Source organism: Dermochelys coriacea, chromosome 4 (assembly GCF_009764565.3).
Source record: "Dermochelys coriacea isolate rDerCor1 chromosome 4, rDerCor1.pri.v4, whole genome shotgun sequence".
NCBI classification, from domain to species: domain Eukaryota; kingdom Metazoa; phylum Chordata; order Testudines; family Dermochelyidae; genus Dermochelys; species Dermochelys coriacea.
Genome location: NC_050071.1, coordinates 127,699,745 through 127,718,078, shown reverse-complemented (window position 1 = coordinate 127,718,078; position 18,334 = coordinate 127,699,745). Strand labels below are relative to the sequence as shown.

Below are 18,334 nucleotides of genomic sequence, written 5' to 3'. Positions count from 1 at the left end.
TTTAAGTCACCATTTATCTGGTCAACACTTTACTCTTTCCTCTCTACATCTCTTCTTTCTCTTTTTCTTACAAGCTCTGCTTTTTTCCCCCCATACTCACCCTGCTAATCAACAGTCAGTCCTATTGTGGGGGCAGTTTTTCCTTTTGATGCTTTTGCTTGCATGCTTCATTAGTGGGACAGAGTAAGAGCCTGGTGAAGGGAACCTTTTGCTTTTACTACAGGTTGCAAATGGGAATGAATAAATAAATGTGGAAGATGGGCCACTGAAAACAAACAGACCTAAAAAATCTTCATCTGCTTTTGAAATTTGCCTATAAATCCGTGTGGTGTCCTCAAACTTGCTGGGAATGTGGCTTATCCTCTGTTTTTCCTCTTTCTATATATGTGTGTTTTTTTTCCCCTGTAGACGGCAGGTGTTAACACAACGGATAAGGAGCTAGAAATTCTGTACTTGCGAAATGTTACTTTTGAGGATGCAGGGGAATATACTTGTCTCGCTGGGAATTCTATTGGGTTTTCACATCATTCTGCTTGGCTGACGGTTCTACCAGGTATTTCCTTCTGCGCTGTCCCCTTTCTTTCCTCTTGGTGATGCTTCAGTGTTTAATTTAGAAATGCCAAGTTTCTGCAAACTCTACGTTACATGGAGCAGTGAGTTTTGATCTTTTGTCGACTTCTCTGCAGAAAGAACTCTCCTCTCCAGTTTGCTGTGCAGATCTCTAATCCAAATTGTGTTTGCATGTTAAATACTGACATGTTTCATGTCTTATCTGAGGCTCACAAAGCACTTTGGACATGATAATGATCTGAACATCTCAAGATCCCTTTGATTTAGGCATGTAGGATTATTCATACTTCAAGTAGATACAAGATTCCTACCCCCCTAAAGCCCCAGCCTACCTTTACGTTTCGTTTCTGTGTTAGGAACCTGACCCTGTGTTTCTTATTTGGGCAAAAATAATAATAGATAATTTCTCAGCCTGCTCATCTATAAATGGAAGATCACACTGAGAGTCACTTGTAGAGATGGAGGTACAGAACCCAGGAGTCCTGGCTCCCAGACATTGCTGGGCTGCTTTTCAGAGGTACTAATACTCTGAGCACCAACTGAAGGGAATGGAAGCTATGTAGTCTCTGAAAATGGAGGCTGAGATGACCCCATCTTGTACTCATTTAATGTGCAAGAGTTACATTGACATAGGACAAGTTCAGAACATGCAATAGAGATCTGCACTGCTGATGAGAGAGACTGCACTATCCCACACCCTGAAAGCTGGCTTTGTGTTAAAATGCATGAATGCCTCATGTGTGGGCTGGACTGCTTGGGGAAGGTGCAGTCCTCACTCAAGCAGCATTCCCACTGAAGCTGATAGGGGTTCTGCCCCAGAACAGTTGCAGAAGCAGACCCAAATTCAGCCTTTTCTTTTTATGTAATACTCATTTTAATAGTCCATTGAATGGGCAGCAAATAAATTCTCTCAAATTCCCTGGTTATAAAACACATTTTGGTCCTACCTACCACCACCACTGTTGGTAGCCCGTGCGAACGGATGTGTCCCAGAACATTTTTTTGAACCAGAAACTTTGGCATTTCTAAACCCTGACATTAGCTGAATTGGTGATTTTTTTCATATTAATTGCCTTTGTTAGGGGTCAGAGTGTCTCCTCAAAGACAAGCCTTGAGGCAAGTGGGTTCTGCCAGTTCTTCTCTCTAAAATGGCTGGTGTCTGATTCTGTTTCCGCTTCTGCCATCCCCTTGATTAAAAAACATTTCTGTTGATTTACGTTCAGAGGTTTATATTATTATTAGAATCTGCCTAGATCGTATCATCAAATTGTTGCATTGGTTTTAAAATGTATGAACTTGTAACATATTAAAAAAAAGAGAGAACGAAAGAAAAAAGCACAGCTAAAGTGGAACTTTATAGTGAACTCGAATGCAAGGAAGTTCCAGGTATAGCAAACTCCAGACTGCACCAACGATTAGGGAGATGCAGATTGTAGTCCCATCTGCAGTGACTAGGGTGACCAGACAGCAAGTGTGAAAAATCAGGACAAGGGGTGGGGGATAATAGGTGCCTATGTAAGAAAAAGACCCCAAAATCGAGACTGTCCCTATAAAAGCAGGACTTCTGGTCACCATAGCGGTGACCCTTCCACTTTCAGCAAAGGGAGAAAAGGGGATCAGAGACTTCAGAGCTATGAACCTTGGGGCTGTGATCAAACGCAGCAGAACCATCCCAACAGTATTTCATAGCATCTATACACCTGGCCCTTTGGGTATAGGGCCTAGTCCTGTGAGGACCCTCAACTGCTTCTGACTTCACTGGGGGTTAGCAGAGTTCTGCACCTGCCAGGGTCAGGCCCTGTACAAAGGTTCGCTGCTCATCTGGTAAGCTGGCTCACAGCCATGTAGCTTGCTACACAGTGTGAATGTGTGTATATATAGATGATAGCTATGCTTGTTTATGGGTAGAACCCCCGTTTTTTGCATTGCCACATTCCTTCAAGGACTCAGCCACAGAGAGCCTGATTTAAAGTCCAATAAAGTCAGTGGAAAGACTCCCATTGAAATCAATAGGCTTTGGGGTGGAGCTTGAGTGGTTCCATATCCCCTTTGCCCATGAAGAAGTAGAGTTCCCCCACGAGCTTTCTTCACTACTGCACCCACAAGTGCAGTTGCCTGGCTGCTTTCAAGTCAGGTGCACCCAGCTCAGCATTTAGCCTAGAGTGAAGTGACTGTGTGAAAGGAAATAGAGTGATTTCACTATAAGGAAGTTCCACTGCTTATTAAAGAACCATTGGGCATCCTCTTTCTGTTAGTATGTTTTTGGTTTTGCTTTGACGCCTTGTAAATTCAGAAGTGCCTGGACTAAAGGGAGCAGGTGGGGAATCAGTCTTGATTTGTGCTTTGCTTGAGGAGGGGTTGCAGGATTGAGCTCTGAGTGCATAATGCTAATTATGTTATAGCCATCAAAATGATTGGGCTCATGACTGTTCAATGGGCCTACGGGAAGTTCTGACCTTCTGGAATCCTGAGGTGGGATTTTTGCTAAAATAATTGGGATAATCTGTCCTTCTTTTACTTGTCCAAACAAAATATCTACATTATGAATTATAATATATCAATGTATAATTAAGCCAAGTTTCCCATTTATTCTCACCCAAGTATCACATTTTTAACCTCACTGTACTTTGGAGACAGGCGTGATTCAGGTGGGATAAACTGAAATCTTAGCTTGAGTTGCCATATTAATCCCTTGTCTGGGGCACATCTGTTGCCAGCATTGGGGTTAAAACCAATGAGTGAAATAGAGGAAGGGCCCAATCCTGCATTGTTTGCAAAAGCAAAACACCCATTGTAGGCATTCAGAGCTCTGGGTTTGGGAGGGCTCCTGGGTCAAGTCCAACGGGGTTACACATATACAAAGATGTGTCCAACCTAGGCCTTATCCAACTCCCACTGAAGTCAATGGGAGGATTCCCATTGGTGACAGTGAGCTTTCGCTCAGGTTCTACCTGAATTTCTCACGCTGCATGTGTACATGTTGGCTGCTGTTACCTGTCCTTGCTCCTCACTTCTGTCTCTTGTTACTCTACAGAGCTAGTGGAGATGGATGATTCTGGCTCTGTTTATGCTGGCATCCTCAGCTATGGGACTGGCTTCGTTCTCTTCATCCTGGTGGTTGTCGTCGTGATTATCTGTAGGATGAAAATGCCCAACAAAAAAGCCATGAACACCCCCACTGTACAGAAAGTCTCCAAATTTCCTCTCAAGAGACAGGTAACAGAAAGTAGATACAAGATTCCTATCCCCCCTATAGCCCCAGCCTACCTTTACATTTCGTTTCTATCTTAGGAACCTGACCCTGTGTTTCTTACTCAGGCAAAAATCCCATTAATGTCAGCAGGGCCTTTGCCTGAATAAGGGTCAGGCCCCGAGTCTCGGTTTGTTTCACTTATTCATTTACTTTATTTTTTTCAGTGAAAACGTAGTGTGGGCCAGTTAACTCTTTTTAGTTTGCAATTATTGTTTGTCAGAGGCCAGCAATTCCACAGAGACCTGTGCTTACCTAGGACTAATAAAACAGACCTTTAAACCAGCCCTGCTGGCCACACGTAACATCATCCTAGGGAAAATGGACCTTCCAGAGAATAACCAGCATGAAGGGAGGAGTGGGAGAAGAAGTGTATTCTTGGACGTGTTCCCACTGAAGTCACTAACAAAACTTCCACTGATTTCTGTGGCTCCAGGATTGGGCCTTCTTTCTGCAAGGGACAATGATGGCACTCTGTATAATAAAAATCCCATCCAGTCGTGCATCAGTGACTGGCACTGCAGAGCAGTAAACGTAGGAATTAAAAAAGGACGGCAAACCCTGCTGATTCAGCCTCTCTGGCTGTAAACTGTTGGCTTTTATAGGACTGGGAATGGAAAGCTGGGACTGACTACATGGACACAAACAAACACCATGTATATGGGCCAGAACTTTAGCTGGTATAAACTGATGTAGCTGGTGTAAATCAATAAAGTACTGGGTTCAATGAGGCCACTCTGGTTTACGCTGGCTAAGGATCTGTCTTTGCATGTCTAGATACATACGCTACCGTAATGTGCGACTGATCTTTTTAATTTCTAGGTTACAATTTATTGTAAGTCTTCAATAAACAAAGATTAGTTCTAACTGATTTTCTTGGCTGGTTCCTTTTCAAGCACCTCTGCGTGTATCTGACACAGAGGCAGTTGGCAATAACATTTTATTTGCTCTATTCAAGCAGGTGTCATTGGAGTCAAACTCTTCCATGAATTCCAATACCCCGCTGGTCAGAATCACCCGCCTTTCATCCAGCGATGGACCAATGCTAGCGAATGTCTCGGAGCTTGAACTGCCTGCTGATCCCAAGTGGGAATTAACGAGATCTCGGTCAGTCAAACCCACACACTGAATATACGTGTCGCTCTTCTGTCTTCATTCCACTTGTCAGCACAATCACATATTAATTCATTTGTTTGTGTCTGTCACTTCAGCCTGACTCTGGGGAAACCTCTGGGTGAAGGTTGTTTTGGTCAAGTGGTGATGGCAGAAGCGATTGGGATCGATAAGGACAAACCAAACAAGGCCATCACTGTAGCTGTCAAGATGTTAAAAGGTACAGAGAACAGCACCATGAAGGAATGGCAGGAGGTGGGGCTGTTAGAGAGGCATTTGCCCTTGGCATTTATCTTGGTTTGGGATTTGTTTTTTATTTTAAAAATATGACTACATAAGAAGAACAAACCTAAGGCCAATTCTCCCTTTGGCTTCCATAACTGATGCTTGTTTCCACAGGTTCCTGTTAGGGTGGGTCACAGGAAGTGATAAGTGTTATGTTAAGGATAGCTAAGTGGATACAGCATTGGACTTGGCCACAGGAGACCTGGGTTCAGTTCCTAACTCAGCCCCAAATGTCCTGTATGACATTGGACAAGTCACTTTATATACCCTTTATCTGAGCACCCCACCTTTAAAATAGGGATAATGCTTCCCTATCTCCCAGGGGTATTGAGTATAAAATTCATTCAGGATTGTAAAGTGCTCATCTACTTGGAGGGAGAGGGTCATATAAGCACTTCAGTAGATCTTCATATCAAATTGAACCCTGGCCAAGCTCCCTGAGGTTACATCTCAACAGTTTAAGAAGAGGCAAAACAATGAGGTTGGTTGGGCTCCTCCAGATTCTCCTGTTTTCCCTGCCTAAAGCACAGAATCTGCAGTAACTTGACTAGCTTTCCCTTCCATGCTGTGGAAAACATCTAGAGGGGAGTGGCATGGCTAAGCCAAAGCAAGAAGTGCTGGGTTCTGCACAGTATTATTACTAGCACCAGCTGAAACTTTTTTCTAACGAAAAATTTTTCCATGAGAAAGTGGGGTTTCACAAAACCTCAGTCAATTTTGATGAAACTTTTTGATGGGGAAAATTTCAATATTGCCAAATGGAAGCATTTTGATGTTTTGTGTTTTGGTTTCATTTTGGAAACTGGAAAAAAAATTGGTTTTCCAATTTATTCGGGGGGCTTTTACCCCATTTTTCCATCCTTTGTAATTGTTTTTCTAACTGGAGAAAGTTGGAAACAGTAAAAGGTATGACAGGTTTCAGAGTAGCAGCCGTGTTAGTCTGTATTCGCAAAAAGAAAAGGAGTACTTGTGGCACCTTAGAGACTAACAAATTTATTAGAGCATAAGCTTTCGTGAGCTACAGCTCACTTCATCGGATGCATTTGGTGGAAAAAACAGAGGAGAGATTTATATACACACACACAGAGAACATGAAACAATGGGTTTATCATACACACTGTAAGGAGAGTGATCACTTAAGATAAGCCATCACCCACAGCAGGGGGGGGAAAGGAGGAAAACCTTCCATGGTGACAAGCAGGTAGGCTAATTCCAGCAGTTAACAAGAATATCAGAGGAACAGTGGGGGGTGGGGTGGGGGGGAGAAATACCATGGGGAAATAGTTTTACTTTGTGTAATGACTCATCCATTCCCAGTCTCTATTCAAGCCTAAGTTAATTGTATCCAGTTTGCAAATTAATTCCAATTCAGCAGTCTCTCGTTGGAGTCTGTTTTTGAAGCTTTTTTGTTGAAGTATAGCCACTCTTAGGTCTGTGATCGAGTGACCAGAGAGATTGAAGTGTTCTCCAACTGGTTTTTGAATGTTATAATTCTTGACGTCTGATTTGTGTCCATTCATTCTTTTACGTAGAGACTGTCCAGTTTGGCCAATGTACATGGCAGAGGGGCATTGCTGGCACATGATGGCATATATCACATTGGTAGATGGGCAGGTGAACGAGCCTCTGATAGTGTGGCTGATGTGATTAGGCCCTATGATGGTATCCCCTGAATAGATATGTGGACAGAGTTGGCAACGGGCTTTGTTGCAAGGATAGGAATGGATGAGGCATTACACAAAGTAAAACTATTTCCCCATGGTATTTCTCCCCCCCACCCCACCCCCCACTGTTCCTCTGATATTCTTGTTAACTGCTGGAATTAGCCTACCTGCTTGTCACCATGGAAGGTTTTCCTCCTTTCCCCCCCCTGCTGTGGGTGATGGCTTATCTTAAGTGATCACTCTCCTTACAGTGTGTATGATAAACCCATTGTTTCATGTTCTCTGTGTGTGTGTATATAAATCTCTCCTCTGTTTTTTCCACCAAATGCATCCGATGAAGTGAGCTGTAGCTCACGAAAGCTTATGCTCTAATAAATTTGTTAGTCTCTAAGGTGCCACAAGTACTCCTTTTCTTTTTAGTAAAAGGTATGAAAATTGTTTTTCACCCATTTTATCACATCTTTTACCTGCCCCTGATTCTTTCCAGTATGAAAAAAAATGGGGGAAGTTTGTTTGTATGTATGTAAAAAGGAGTGTTAAAGTGGAGATGAAGCCCCAAAAATCCTCAAACTGAAATCGACAACCCAATTTTTTTTTCAGTTTCTAAACATCCAAACAAAACACATGATGTTTTATTTTTTTGTTTGGCAACAAGTTTTGATGTTTCAAGTTTTCACCCCGATTTGGGACACCGGAATAAATTGCCTAGAATCTCCATCATTGAGGATTTTTAAGAGCAAGACAAACACCTGCAGGGATGGTCTAGATAATACTTAGTCCTGCCTTGAGTGCAGGGGACTGGACTAGATGACCTCTCAAGGTCCCTTCCAGTTCTATGATTCTATGATTAACATTTCCCACAGGATGAAAATTTCACTTCCTGACGAGCTTTCATAAATGCTCACTGGTCAGATGGACAGCCACCATTCACTGAGTGTATAACATATTGTATAGTACTAATGCACTCTAGTTATGCTTTTACTTTCTAGACTATAAGAAATGCCTATTCCCTTCCTAACCATTTCTTTCTCTTTTTTCCCCCCCGTCTTCTCCAGATGACGCTACTGATAAGGATCTTTCTGACCTGGTGTCCGAAATGGAAATGATGAAAATGATTGGGAAACACAAAAATATCATTAACCTCCTAGGCGCCTGCACACAAGATGGTATGTTTCAGAGAAAGCTCTATGCTACCATCGTACTTCACGATTTCAATGGTAAACAGTCCCATTCTGCTCTGTGGTGCACATCGTACTAGCTCAGCCTTGTGTGTACACAGTTGCTCTTCCATACCTCTACTGCAGGTTCCTGGCCCAGCAAGCATAGGGATTTCTCCCCCCGTAATGTAATAATGTGCTCCTGGAGCCTCTTATTTAGGTTGTATTGAGGATTTTACCCTTTCCTCATGCATTTGAATTGGCCACAAGATTAATTGTGTGCACAGACATAACTAACTGTGCTTTGCTCAGTGAGAAGTTGGGTGGCTTTTAAATATTGGAGCAAATATACGGTGTTAGGAAGGTCTCTACTTGTTATCAATACTGGTTTTATTTTGTTTTTCAAATGCTTTTCCTTAGTGTCCTTCTCCTTTTTTGGGGGAAAAAAATGAAGTTGGAAGCGGAGAGATTTGGTGATTTGACTGTCATTTATTATTATTTACTCAATGAATGCCCAAAATATGCTGGGCAAGACTCGTGATTAGAGCATTGGCTTTGAGTCCCAACTCTGTGGATTTAGGCAAGTCGCATAATACCACCACAATCCAAGCCTTCCCAGCCATCAAACAGAAAGGATAATGCTCACCCAGAGGGCAGTTAGGCGGGTGAGTTAATGTTTGTGAACAGCTCTGAAGAGATGCGTTTGTCAGAGGCCACTTGGCTAGGGAACCTGACAGGAAGTCAAGAGACCTGAGTGCTATTCCTGTCTAACTTTCTGAGGTACTTTGGTGATCCTCAATACTATAGTATCTGAGCACCTCATAGTCTTTAATTAATTTATCCTCAGAACCTGTGTGGTAGGTAAGTTCACAGATGGGAAACTGAGGCACAGAGACAAAGCGACTCTCCCAGGGTCACACAGGAACTTTGTGGCAGAGCTGGGACTTGAATTTGCGTTTCTTAGGCTGGTGTTCTAACCACTGGCCCATCCTTCCTCTTCAGTGCTACATTTGCTGCTGACTCGCCATGTCACTTTGTGTAACGTCACCTGACCACCTCGTTCCCTTTCAGTAAACTGAGGCTAGTGACACTCATTCCGTTTTGCAAGGCGCTTTATAATTATGATATAACAGCCAGGGTGTGACTGTTTGTTTTTTGTTGGCAGGTCCACTTTACGTTCTGGTAGAATATGCGTCAAAAGGGAACTTGCGGGAATATCTCAGGGCTCGTCGGCCACCCGGCATGGACTATTCATTTGACACCTGCAAGCTGCCAGAAGAACAGTTAACATTTAAAGATTTAGTCTCGTGCGCCTACCAGGTGGCCCGTGGCATGGAGTATTTGGCATCTCAGAAAGTGAGTTGAGAGACTTGGAGTCTGTTGTTTATCGCATACATAAATATACATGTTGTGCCATAGGTGTGCAAAGTGCATTGCTGGCAAATAAATGACTGGCTTCTGCCTTTAAGAGCCTACAAGTACAGGAGTTATTTTTTTCAGTAAGAAATGCATTGCTACTTGCAAAGCAGCTTTGTTTAGGGACCTAGAAGTCCATTAGTGTATTATCACATCATAGAATCATAGAATATCGGGGTTGGAAGGGACCTCAGGAGGTCATCTAGTCCAACCCCCTGCTCAAAGCCGGACCAATCCCCAATTTTTGCCCCAGATCCCTAAATGGCTCCCTCCAGGGTTGAACTCACAACCCTGAGTTTAGCAGGTCAACGGTCAAACCACTGAGCTATTCCCCTCCCCCCCCCCCGTTTATGAGCGACTTAGCTGGGTGCCCCTTTGCTGTAATCAACAATCCACCAGTAAGTCTATGAACACTGTGGCAATACATGGACACTGCAGAGCCTGTATGATAGGCAGACCTCAGTTGCATGTTTTCAGTGAGCAAATACAAAGGTCACACAACAGAAACATCTAAATACAGAGGTAATTGACTTTCAGATGTCCGATCCTCAGTCAATCTCAGCCATTATCCAAGGGCGGCCATGATCAAATTTAGAGCCATGCTGAGCTGTACGCTGCATCTTGGTGGTGTCAGCATGACAGCAAAATTGAAAGTCACTTTGAGAGGTAATCTGATCTCAGACAATAGAATCAGGAGCCTCTGTGGCCCCTTTTCAGTAATGCTGAAAGTGCAGAGCATCAAGGCCGAGGCAGAGACCCAGCCTGTGCCAAACATTCGTTTGTTAGAAGAGCAGTATCTGTTTAGTTACCAGGTGAACATAGACTCCCTTGGAGTTGCCCAGTGAAGGATTTGGCCCATTCATAACAAGACCTGACACTTGCATAGAGCTATCCGTGGGCTCTGAAGGTGCTTTACAAACATTGGACCTGACACTATTCTCACACTTGCTTCACTGGAGTTACTCCTGATTTACACTGGTGTAAGCAATTGGACAATCAGGCTCATTTTACAGATGGGAAAACTGGGCCATTAGTTTATACACAGTGAGTCAGTCGTAGAGCAGGGAATCAAATCTTAGTGTCTTGATTCCCATTGCCTTACTGTAAGTAAACCATTAGCCCACACTCTGCTCCCTGGGGTGGCAGCTTGGTGTACAGCCCTAGGATCTAGCTGATCTCCTGTGTAGGAGAAGGGGCCAGTCTCCAGTCCGAGTGTCCCGTCCTGAGAGAGCAGATGAAGAAGCACTGCTGTCTTGCCACTGGAGGCGAGTGTGTGTGTTAGATGTTGCTAAGAAGCAGTTTGTCTGAGACTGCATGTGGCAGCGACGACCTAAAGGGCGAAGAATTAAATGGTGCAGCTTTATTGGCTTTCAAGTAAATGAAACGGCACTTCATAAACCACGAATCGTAAGCAGCTTAACGAGCACATATTTATCTCTATGCTCACCTTTCGCAGTGTATTCATCGAGACTTGGCAGCCAGGAACGTGTTAGTCACTGAAGACAATGTGATGAAAATAGCTGATTTTGGCCTAGCCAGAGATGTTCACAACATTGACTATTACAAGAAAACAACCAATGTGAGTACGCAGCTGCCAAGTGCATGGGAGTTCCCAGTGGTGGAGGAGTCAGCAGCACATGCTCATGGTCCACACCTTCTTTTTAAACAAACTACTGCATTGAGAAAAACAGTTTGGCCCTGATCCAGCAATTGGTAGCAGACAGGCAGGCCCCCTGCACCCACAAGGAGCCCCGTTGAGATCAGTGTAGTGCTACCTAGACACCGCAGTCCACCCATGTCCTGTCAGTTGCGGGATTTGGTGCCTTCATGACATTTTATTACTCAGTTATTTCTAGTAGTCATGGGATCCGTTGCATCTACGCATCATGAACTTTGACAAAGTGAAACTCACTTTATACTGAAGGAGAAAACAAGCCACCTTGGTTGTTCGTATTCACTGCAGCTGTGGTTATATTGACCCTGCACTGCACATATTCATAGCTTTCCAGTACCCCTCACTTCAAGGGACGTAACTCATTCTAGTACTAAAGTTACCTGCATTTCACACACAGCCCTCGCTCTTATAGCTGAAAAGTATTTGCATCAGATGCAAAGAATCTTAAGGCTGAGGCTCTAGAAGGAGTCATTTACACTACAGGAATGAATCTTGCAGCATTTTAAGTTTCCTTGGGTATCATTTTCATATAACCCTCGTTTTGGGTCTCTGTCACGCATTGCATTCCCCGTTTGGGCCCCTGGCAGGGTGAGAGGCATAGTCCTGTTGAAATGACAAACACCCTATTTGATTTCAGCGGGACCATAGTGAAGCCATTGGGTGAATTCACTCTGTGCATTTCCCTCTATAGTTCAGACTAAGCAGCATTTTTGCATTGAGTGAAATGGTCTCTTCAAGCCAGTGAGGCCCGTGTGTGTGTTGGTCCCACTCTATTTTGAAAAGGTCCAGCCCCACAGCTGCCTTTGTACACGATGGATGCTGTTTTTCATACAGAGATTTAGATGCATCGATACATTAAACCTGCCTTGGCAGTGAAATGCAGCATGCAAGAGGGAGGGTGTTTATAACACAGATAGTCAGTGAAGACTGGGGATCAAATGTTATAATCTGTTTACATGTGGCCACTACTGCCTGCACAGTGATCAGGGAAGCAGATGTGGTTGCTAATGAAAACGTTTCAAACTGGATTAGAATAGAAGATTCAGATGGTGCCGTTGTGGCTGAGTGAATATGCTGATGGAACATTCCCTTTGTCTTCCTAATTACAGGGTCGGCTGCCTGTGAAATGGATGGCTCCAGAAGCATTGTTTGACCGGGTCTACACTCACCAGAGCGATGTGTAAGCATTACCCACGTTAAAAAAAAAAAAAAATTGAAATAAAAGCAAAACAAAATACCGGAGGATCAGAAAGACAAATGCACTGCTAAGCACAAATGGGACTCTGAACTCCGGGCCCAGTGCTGGTGAAGACTGATTGCAAAAAACAAATCTCTCCGCTCAACCATAAGCTTTGTAATTGACTCTGAAATACAGTTCTGTCTGTGCGACATTGCTCTGCCCTCAGATAGCAGCTTTCATCCAAAGATCTCCATGCTCTTGAGCTAAGCCTCTTAGTACCTATATAAACATAGGCAAGTGTTCCATACTCCCTTTGTAGATGGGAAGACTGAATCGCAGAAAGGCTTGATCTTGCAGTCTTTGCTCAAGCAGAATTACCATGGACTTCGATCTGGACGCTTACACTTAGCTACAGTAGGAGGCTCAGGCCCTGTATGACTTGCTCAGAGTTACTGGAGCTGGTCAAACAATAATTCATTAAAAACATTATCTGATCAGTTTTGCTATTTTGGAGTCAACTAATTTATTGTACAAAACCATGTTTACTTTAACCTAGCTAGTTTTAATGGCTGTACATTGTAAGAAAACAGCATAACTGGAATGAAGAACAGAACAGGCTGTTTAAACTGTTTCGGGTCATGGCTGAACTCAGGGCTATCCACTTTAATTTATATGAAAGCTGAAATCGCCCAGCTAAGCATGATGGCTATTTTATTTTTTAGTAGTGGGTTCCTTGCGCCAGTTTAGCAGAAAATCTGTGGGACTACCAAATACGGATGTTTCTCTGCTTAGCTGCAGACAAATTTGTATTCTCTTTCTGTCAATTTCACTTGCTGTAGCTTCGGTGATCTGAAATCATAGTTTCAGCACGTAGGTAATGCAGCAATGGACGTGTCCTTTTACCTAAATTAGAGAGAGAGATAATATCTATTTTAAAAAAGAAAATTAAGGAGGCAAAAGATATTTTGAAAAAGGGGACATTTAAATGTAACACAGCTGCTGTGCTAGGGCATGTAACATTAGACCTCTGCTGATTTTTTGTAGGGGGTGTTTCTTCCAGTCCGGCCAGTGAAATAAGGGTTGTAACAAGCAAGTTTTGATATCAGCTTGCACAGTGGCCTGTGGTTCCTAGCCTGCAATTCAGTGAAGCTGTGCATGAATAATTTGATTTGTTCCATTCAGTGGAGCTGGTGGAAGACCTAACAAAGAGCCAGGGGTAATAAATGGGCTGTCACCTATCTGATTAAATGCTCATTTCAGTTTCAGACATGGTGCCTGGGATTTCTTTGCTATTGAGTTGGATCAGCAGAGATCTCCAAGTAACTAGTAAAAATGGCCTAGGCAATTAGTCATGCTATTGATGGCTGTGTTAGCTATGCATGGCTGCACCGAAAGAAAGCAAAAAACAAACAAACTAAAAAACCTCATTGAATTTTAAACACCTTTCTTTGGTTTCCAGCTGGTCTTTTGGAGTGCTGCTTTGGGAGATCTTTACTTTGGGTGGGTCTCCCTATCCGGGAATTCCAGTCGAGGAACTCTTCAAACTCTTAAAAGAAGGCCATCGGATGGACAAGCCAGCAAACTGCACTCATGACCTGTAAGTGAGAGCATGGGAGGGTGTAGCCTTACGGCTTCATTTCTAGAAACCTTGACTGATGCAGGAGTTTATTTTTTCCTTCTTAATTCAGTTTCTCCAGTCCCCTTTGCAATATGTGTATAAATATCGCTGCCCATTCCTTTGTCTGACCCCCCACTTGCTACTATTTAGCTGGCCCTGCTGTGCGATTGTCCAGCTGGCTCCAGATAGACTTACCGTGCCTGATGCATTTAAGCTCATTATGTCACTGACAGACAAAATATGTAGCTACGCTTGCTATGCTTGGTCGATTCATGTCAACCCATGCCCAGCTCAGGTCTGTGGATTTGCCTAGTGAGGCTCAAGCATAAGCAGACTAAGCAATTGCTTAGGGCCCTGAGCAGTATGTGTTGGGGGGAGGATAGTCCTGCTTAGAGCCCCCAATGGGCTAGCACCGTGTCTGGTGACTTATCCTTTGAATACAGCTTTTCCTCCCTGATGTATTAGTCTTATTGCGGCACTACCCCAGAAAAAAGGTTTATATTTCATGTGATCCCTGTAATAAGGAACTTTGAGAGAGTGCTCTTCAGAGACTCTTTCTGTTCAATATACAGTTGCCTATATAAAGGGGGCCAAATTCTGTCTTTTGGTAGAGTTAGGTGAGGTATAAGTCAGGAGAGGGTTTGGCCCACTCAGATGACAGTGGCAAGTAGTAATAGGGACATAAGCTCTCCTGTCTGGTCCCAGCACACTGGTCACTGTGCAGATGAGAAACGCTTTCTGTGGTCCTGAGACCATTGCTAGGAGGCGGGTTCTGAGCCTCAGAAAATGACATCATTGTTTAGTTTCCTTCCTTGTTGTTTCAGCTTCAGTAATGCCCTAAACAAATGTGAATTAAGTAACATTTAATTGCCTGTGTCTAACTCCAGTCAGTACGCTGGGACTGAGGCAGGACAAATCACTATTCAGTGAGCGTCATGCTAGCAATACTCCATTTTAAGCCTGTCGTCTTGCCATTCCCTGCTGTTGTCTTTTAACTCTTCCCTGGTCCAGTTGGCTTTGCCTACTCCACACTGTGGACAAACCGGACTTGCTGTAGGCAAAGCTTTCCCTGCTGTATGTTGGATTTAAAAGCAGACTAATCTGTATGAAATTAGTATGTGCTTATGTTTCATAAGTGCTGTATCTCTGTGGGAGGATTCCTTCTCCTGTAAACATCATTGGTTACTGCTCAGGGGAGAGGGCACTCAAGACCAATAGGGCCTGTTGAGTGTCCTCTTGCTCCCAGCAAAGTGGCCTGGTGAGAGCCAGGCCTTATCATTGTTTACCATGCAAACCAGTTTTCTGACTAGGACATTAGGGGTTTCTGTTTGGATAATCCAATGGCTTCCTCTTCAAAGGCGATCATTTATGGCCAGTTTTGTGATTTGTAGGTTGCCCAAGTTGTTGTAAAGGGGTGTGCATGCATGTCAAAGAAATCAGTGTGAATTTCCTCCTCCTAGTTTTCCCTTTGGGACCTCCGGTCCTGCTGCCAAGACCATGAATGCTGGGGCTACATAGAGCTCCAAGCCATTGGCAGCCTTAGGCCTCTGCTCCTGAAGCCATTGCCAAGGACCGTGTGATAGACAGCTACAGTAGAAAAGCTGCTGATAGACCCAGCTGCCTTTCTCGGTACTCTGGCCTGGGCTTTCCCTCATCCTCTACACCCAGTTTCCATACCTGCCCCTCTTGGGCTCCAGCACTGCAGGCTGGAGAGGTTTCCCTAGGGAATCCCCTTTCTTTTCTTTACTTTACTTCTGCTGTAGGCATACCAGCTGGGTTGTGTTATGCCCTGCAGCAATGCACTGACTGGTGGCCATGTCTGGGCTGGGCAGTGGGTTCAGGCATAGAAGGAGATGCATGTCTCACTTTGCTTAGGGCAATGCAAAGGAGTAGGGGCTGGCTCTGCCCCAGCAGTTGCTTGGGCCGAAGCCTGGCTGTGCTGGGACATGTGTATCTGCACACATGCTCTTCTCTCTCCCCCCACTCCGATCACAGGGAAACCTCTTGCTCTTTGTTCTCCTCAGGTACATGATCATGAGGGAGTGCTGGCATGCAGTCCCATCGCAACGGCCAACCTTTAAGCAGCTAGTGGAAGACCTGGATAGGGTCCTTACTGTAACATCAACTGATGTAAGTATTTCTCTCTGGCTAAAGATCAGTCCTGAACCAGAACCCTGCAGTTGATCTCTCTTGAGCTCTGGAGGTGCTTTGAAATTCAGACCTGGTCCCTATCTTTATAATGGGCTAAGCCAAAATCCCAGAGCCCAAAACACTCATGCTTCAGGGGTGTTCAAAACCCGGCTCTGGCATTTCCAGATCTAATCCTAATGCTTGTGGTAACTGAAAAGCATTGCAGCATCATTAGCTATCTCTTCTCCCCAACCCCGACCACATAACCATGTGATTTTTCTCCTTCCAGGAGTACCTTGACCTCTCCGTGCCATTTGAGCAGTATTCCCCCGCCTGCCAGGACACACACAGCACCTGCTCTTCGGGAGACGATTCCGTGTTTGCCCACGACCTTCTGCCAGATGAGCCATGTCTTCCCAAACACCAACAGTGCAATGGTGTCATCAGGACATGACTCCAAAAACACAGATGGACCATGGAAAAAAATCTCATGAATGTAGGCTTGCGGGAGGCCGAGGAAAAACCGTAGTGAAGGATCTTTGAATGAAACTGCTTGGTAATTCAAGAAGTTTTTTGTTGTTGAGCCGTAGAAGGGTTGTGGGGGTTTGGGGTTATTTTTTTCCCCATTTTGCTGTATAAGAAGTCAAAAAGCACTGTTTGGCCTAAAGGAACTAATCTCTTGCCAAGATGATTATTATATATAAAAATTTTTTTTTCCAAAAAAAAAAATTGTTAAATCTAGGGGTGCTGATCTCTGGACCTCCGGTAATGTATTATAGAGTGCCAGAGTTGCCATTCTGTGCCTGCAATACAAAGAAGAGGAAAAAAAAAATCTTTCTTTTTCTGGGGAAAAGTGTAAAGAATCTAGAAATTCTTTGCTTATGCAATCTGTACATGAACCTTTTTGGTGAAGCTGAAAAGCCACATTGCCTGCAGGGATTAATATATTTATATAAATAGCTCTATTTTTGTTGGTTGGGTTTTTTTATAGTCGCTTGATCATTGCCCAGCTACTTAGAATTCCCCTCCCCCACTCCCCAAATTCCTTTATTTTGACATAGTCAAAATCTCAAAGGAGTTGATGGTTTGGTAGCAAACAGCAGTTTGACTGTAATAGATCATAACCCACTCTTGCACTAGGGTTGCGGGTGACTGGTGTATATACAGAAGAGTCAGAACATTCCAAATGGAAGGGTAAATGCATGAAGATCATTGTAACATGTTCATTTTTGGGTTCATAGGGAGGAAAGCATCAAAGTGGCGGGTATAAAGGTACCACATGTCTCCAGGGAATTGTTAAATAATTAAATCACAAGCAGAATTAGGGGGCTTTATGTGAATGCAGTATTTTGCCAGTGTGCTGCATGCTGCAGGATCAGGCTCTAAGAATGTAAAATTCACGCTTTTCAGATGGAGATTTGAGTTTTTGGGTTTTACCTGTAATGCCCAAGAGAAGCCACTGTTTCAGTACTTCTCCCCTTTAAAGCCAGCAAGTTGTCTCCATTCCATCCGCAGTGACTTGGAGAGAGAAATTACGGGTACCTGTAGGCAAGAGCCTTTAACTTGTATCAAAAAGGTTTATTCCAGAGAATTGTGTACATATCTATAAATATATACTGTGTGTGTGTGTAAGTGTGTGTGTATGTATATGTGTGTGTGTGTGTGTATGTGTATATACGTGTGTATATATATATATATGTATATATATATATATATATATATATATATATATATATATATATATATATATACGTAAAGTAAAGCAGTACTGAGAGGGAAATCTCTCAAAATAAGAGCATTGCAATCTAGGATATACTGATGTGGGCAAAAGATTTTGTTTTTATATCGTCACAGTTTTGTTTTAAAAATTGTATCTTAACATGTATATTTGTAAATTTATTTATAGACATTAACATCTGTTCATTGGTTGAAATAGCATAACATTACTGTAAACTTTAAAATGTATTGCGTTTAAGTTCTTTAACTTATTAAATATGGAGAAAAATATATTAATCAAGTTTTTTTTGCTTACGGGAAATATTGAGAGAATGTATAGATGTACAGTCCTTTAACAAATTACATTTAATGTTATAAATATATATTCATTTAAAAAAAAATTAGTTTATCCTGGATTGCAGTGAGCAATGGTAAGTTTATTTTGCAATACATCGTCAGTGGTTAAATCCAAACAAATGACAGAGAGATGATTTTTACATATTTGAAAAACTAAGGCCAAGAATTCTTCCATTAGTTTAACCGCTGTGCATTAAGGGGTT

At 43.1% G+C, this 18,334-nt stretch overlaps 1 protein-coding gene across 10 annotated transcripts in view; it reads left to right on the top strand.

Moving 5' to 3' along the window:
- Window positions 1-18,053, top strand: part of FGFR3 (fibroblast growth factor receptor 3) — a 76,178-nt gene extending 58,125 nt beyond the window's left edge. For 2 of the 10 annotated variants that reach the window (XM_043512603.1, XM_043512605.1), the window contains exons 8-18: window positions 409-553; window positions 3,605-3,786; window positions 4,782-4,927; window positions 5,032-5,153; window positions 7,938-8,048; window positions 9,205-9,395; window positions 10,912-11,034; window positions 12,240-12,310; window positions 13,770-13,907; window positions 15,953-16,058; window positions 16,348-18,053. In XM_043512603.1, the coding sequence (XP_043368538.1) occupies window positions 409-553; window positions 3,605-3,786; window positions 4,782-4,927; window positions 5,032-5,153; window positions 7,938-8,048; window positions 9,205-9,395; window positions 10,912-11,034; window positions 12,240-12,310; window positions 13,770-13,907; window positions 15,953-16,058; window positions 16,348-16,512 (1,500 nt within the window). In that variant the 3' untranslated portion in view covers window positions 16,513-18,053. Of the gene's footprint in view, window positions 1-408; window positions 554-3,604; window positions 3,793-4,778; window positions 4,928-5,031; window positions 5,154-7,937; window positions 8,049-9,204; window positions 9,396-10,911; window positions 11,035-12,239; window positions 12,311-13,769; window positions 13,908-15,952; window positions 16,059-16,347 lie in introns of all 10 variants that reach the window. The other 8 variants (XM_043512600.1, XM_043512599.1, XM_043512602.1 and 5 more) reach the window with 7 other exon arrangements.
- The last annotated feature ends 281 nt before the right edge of the window (window positions 18,054-18,334 follow it).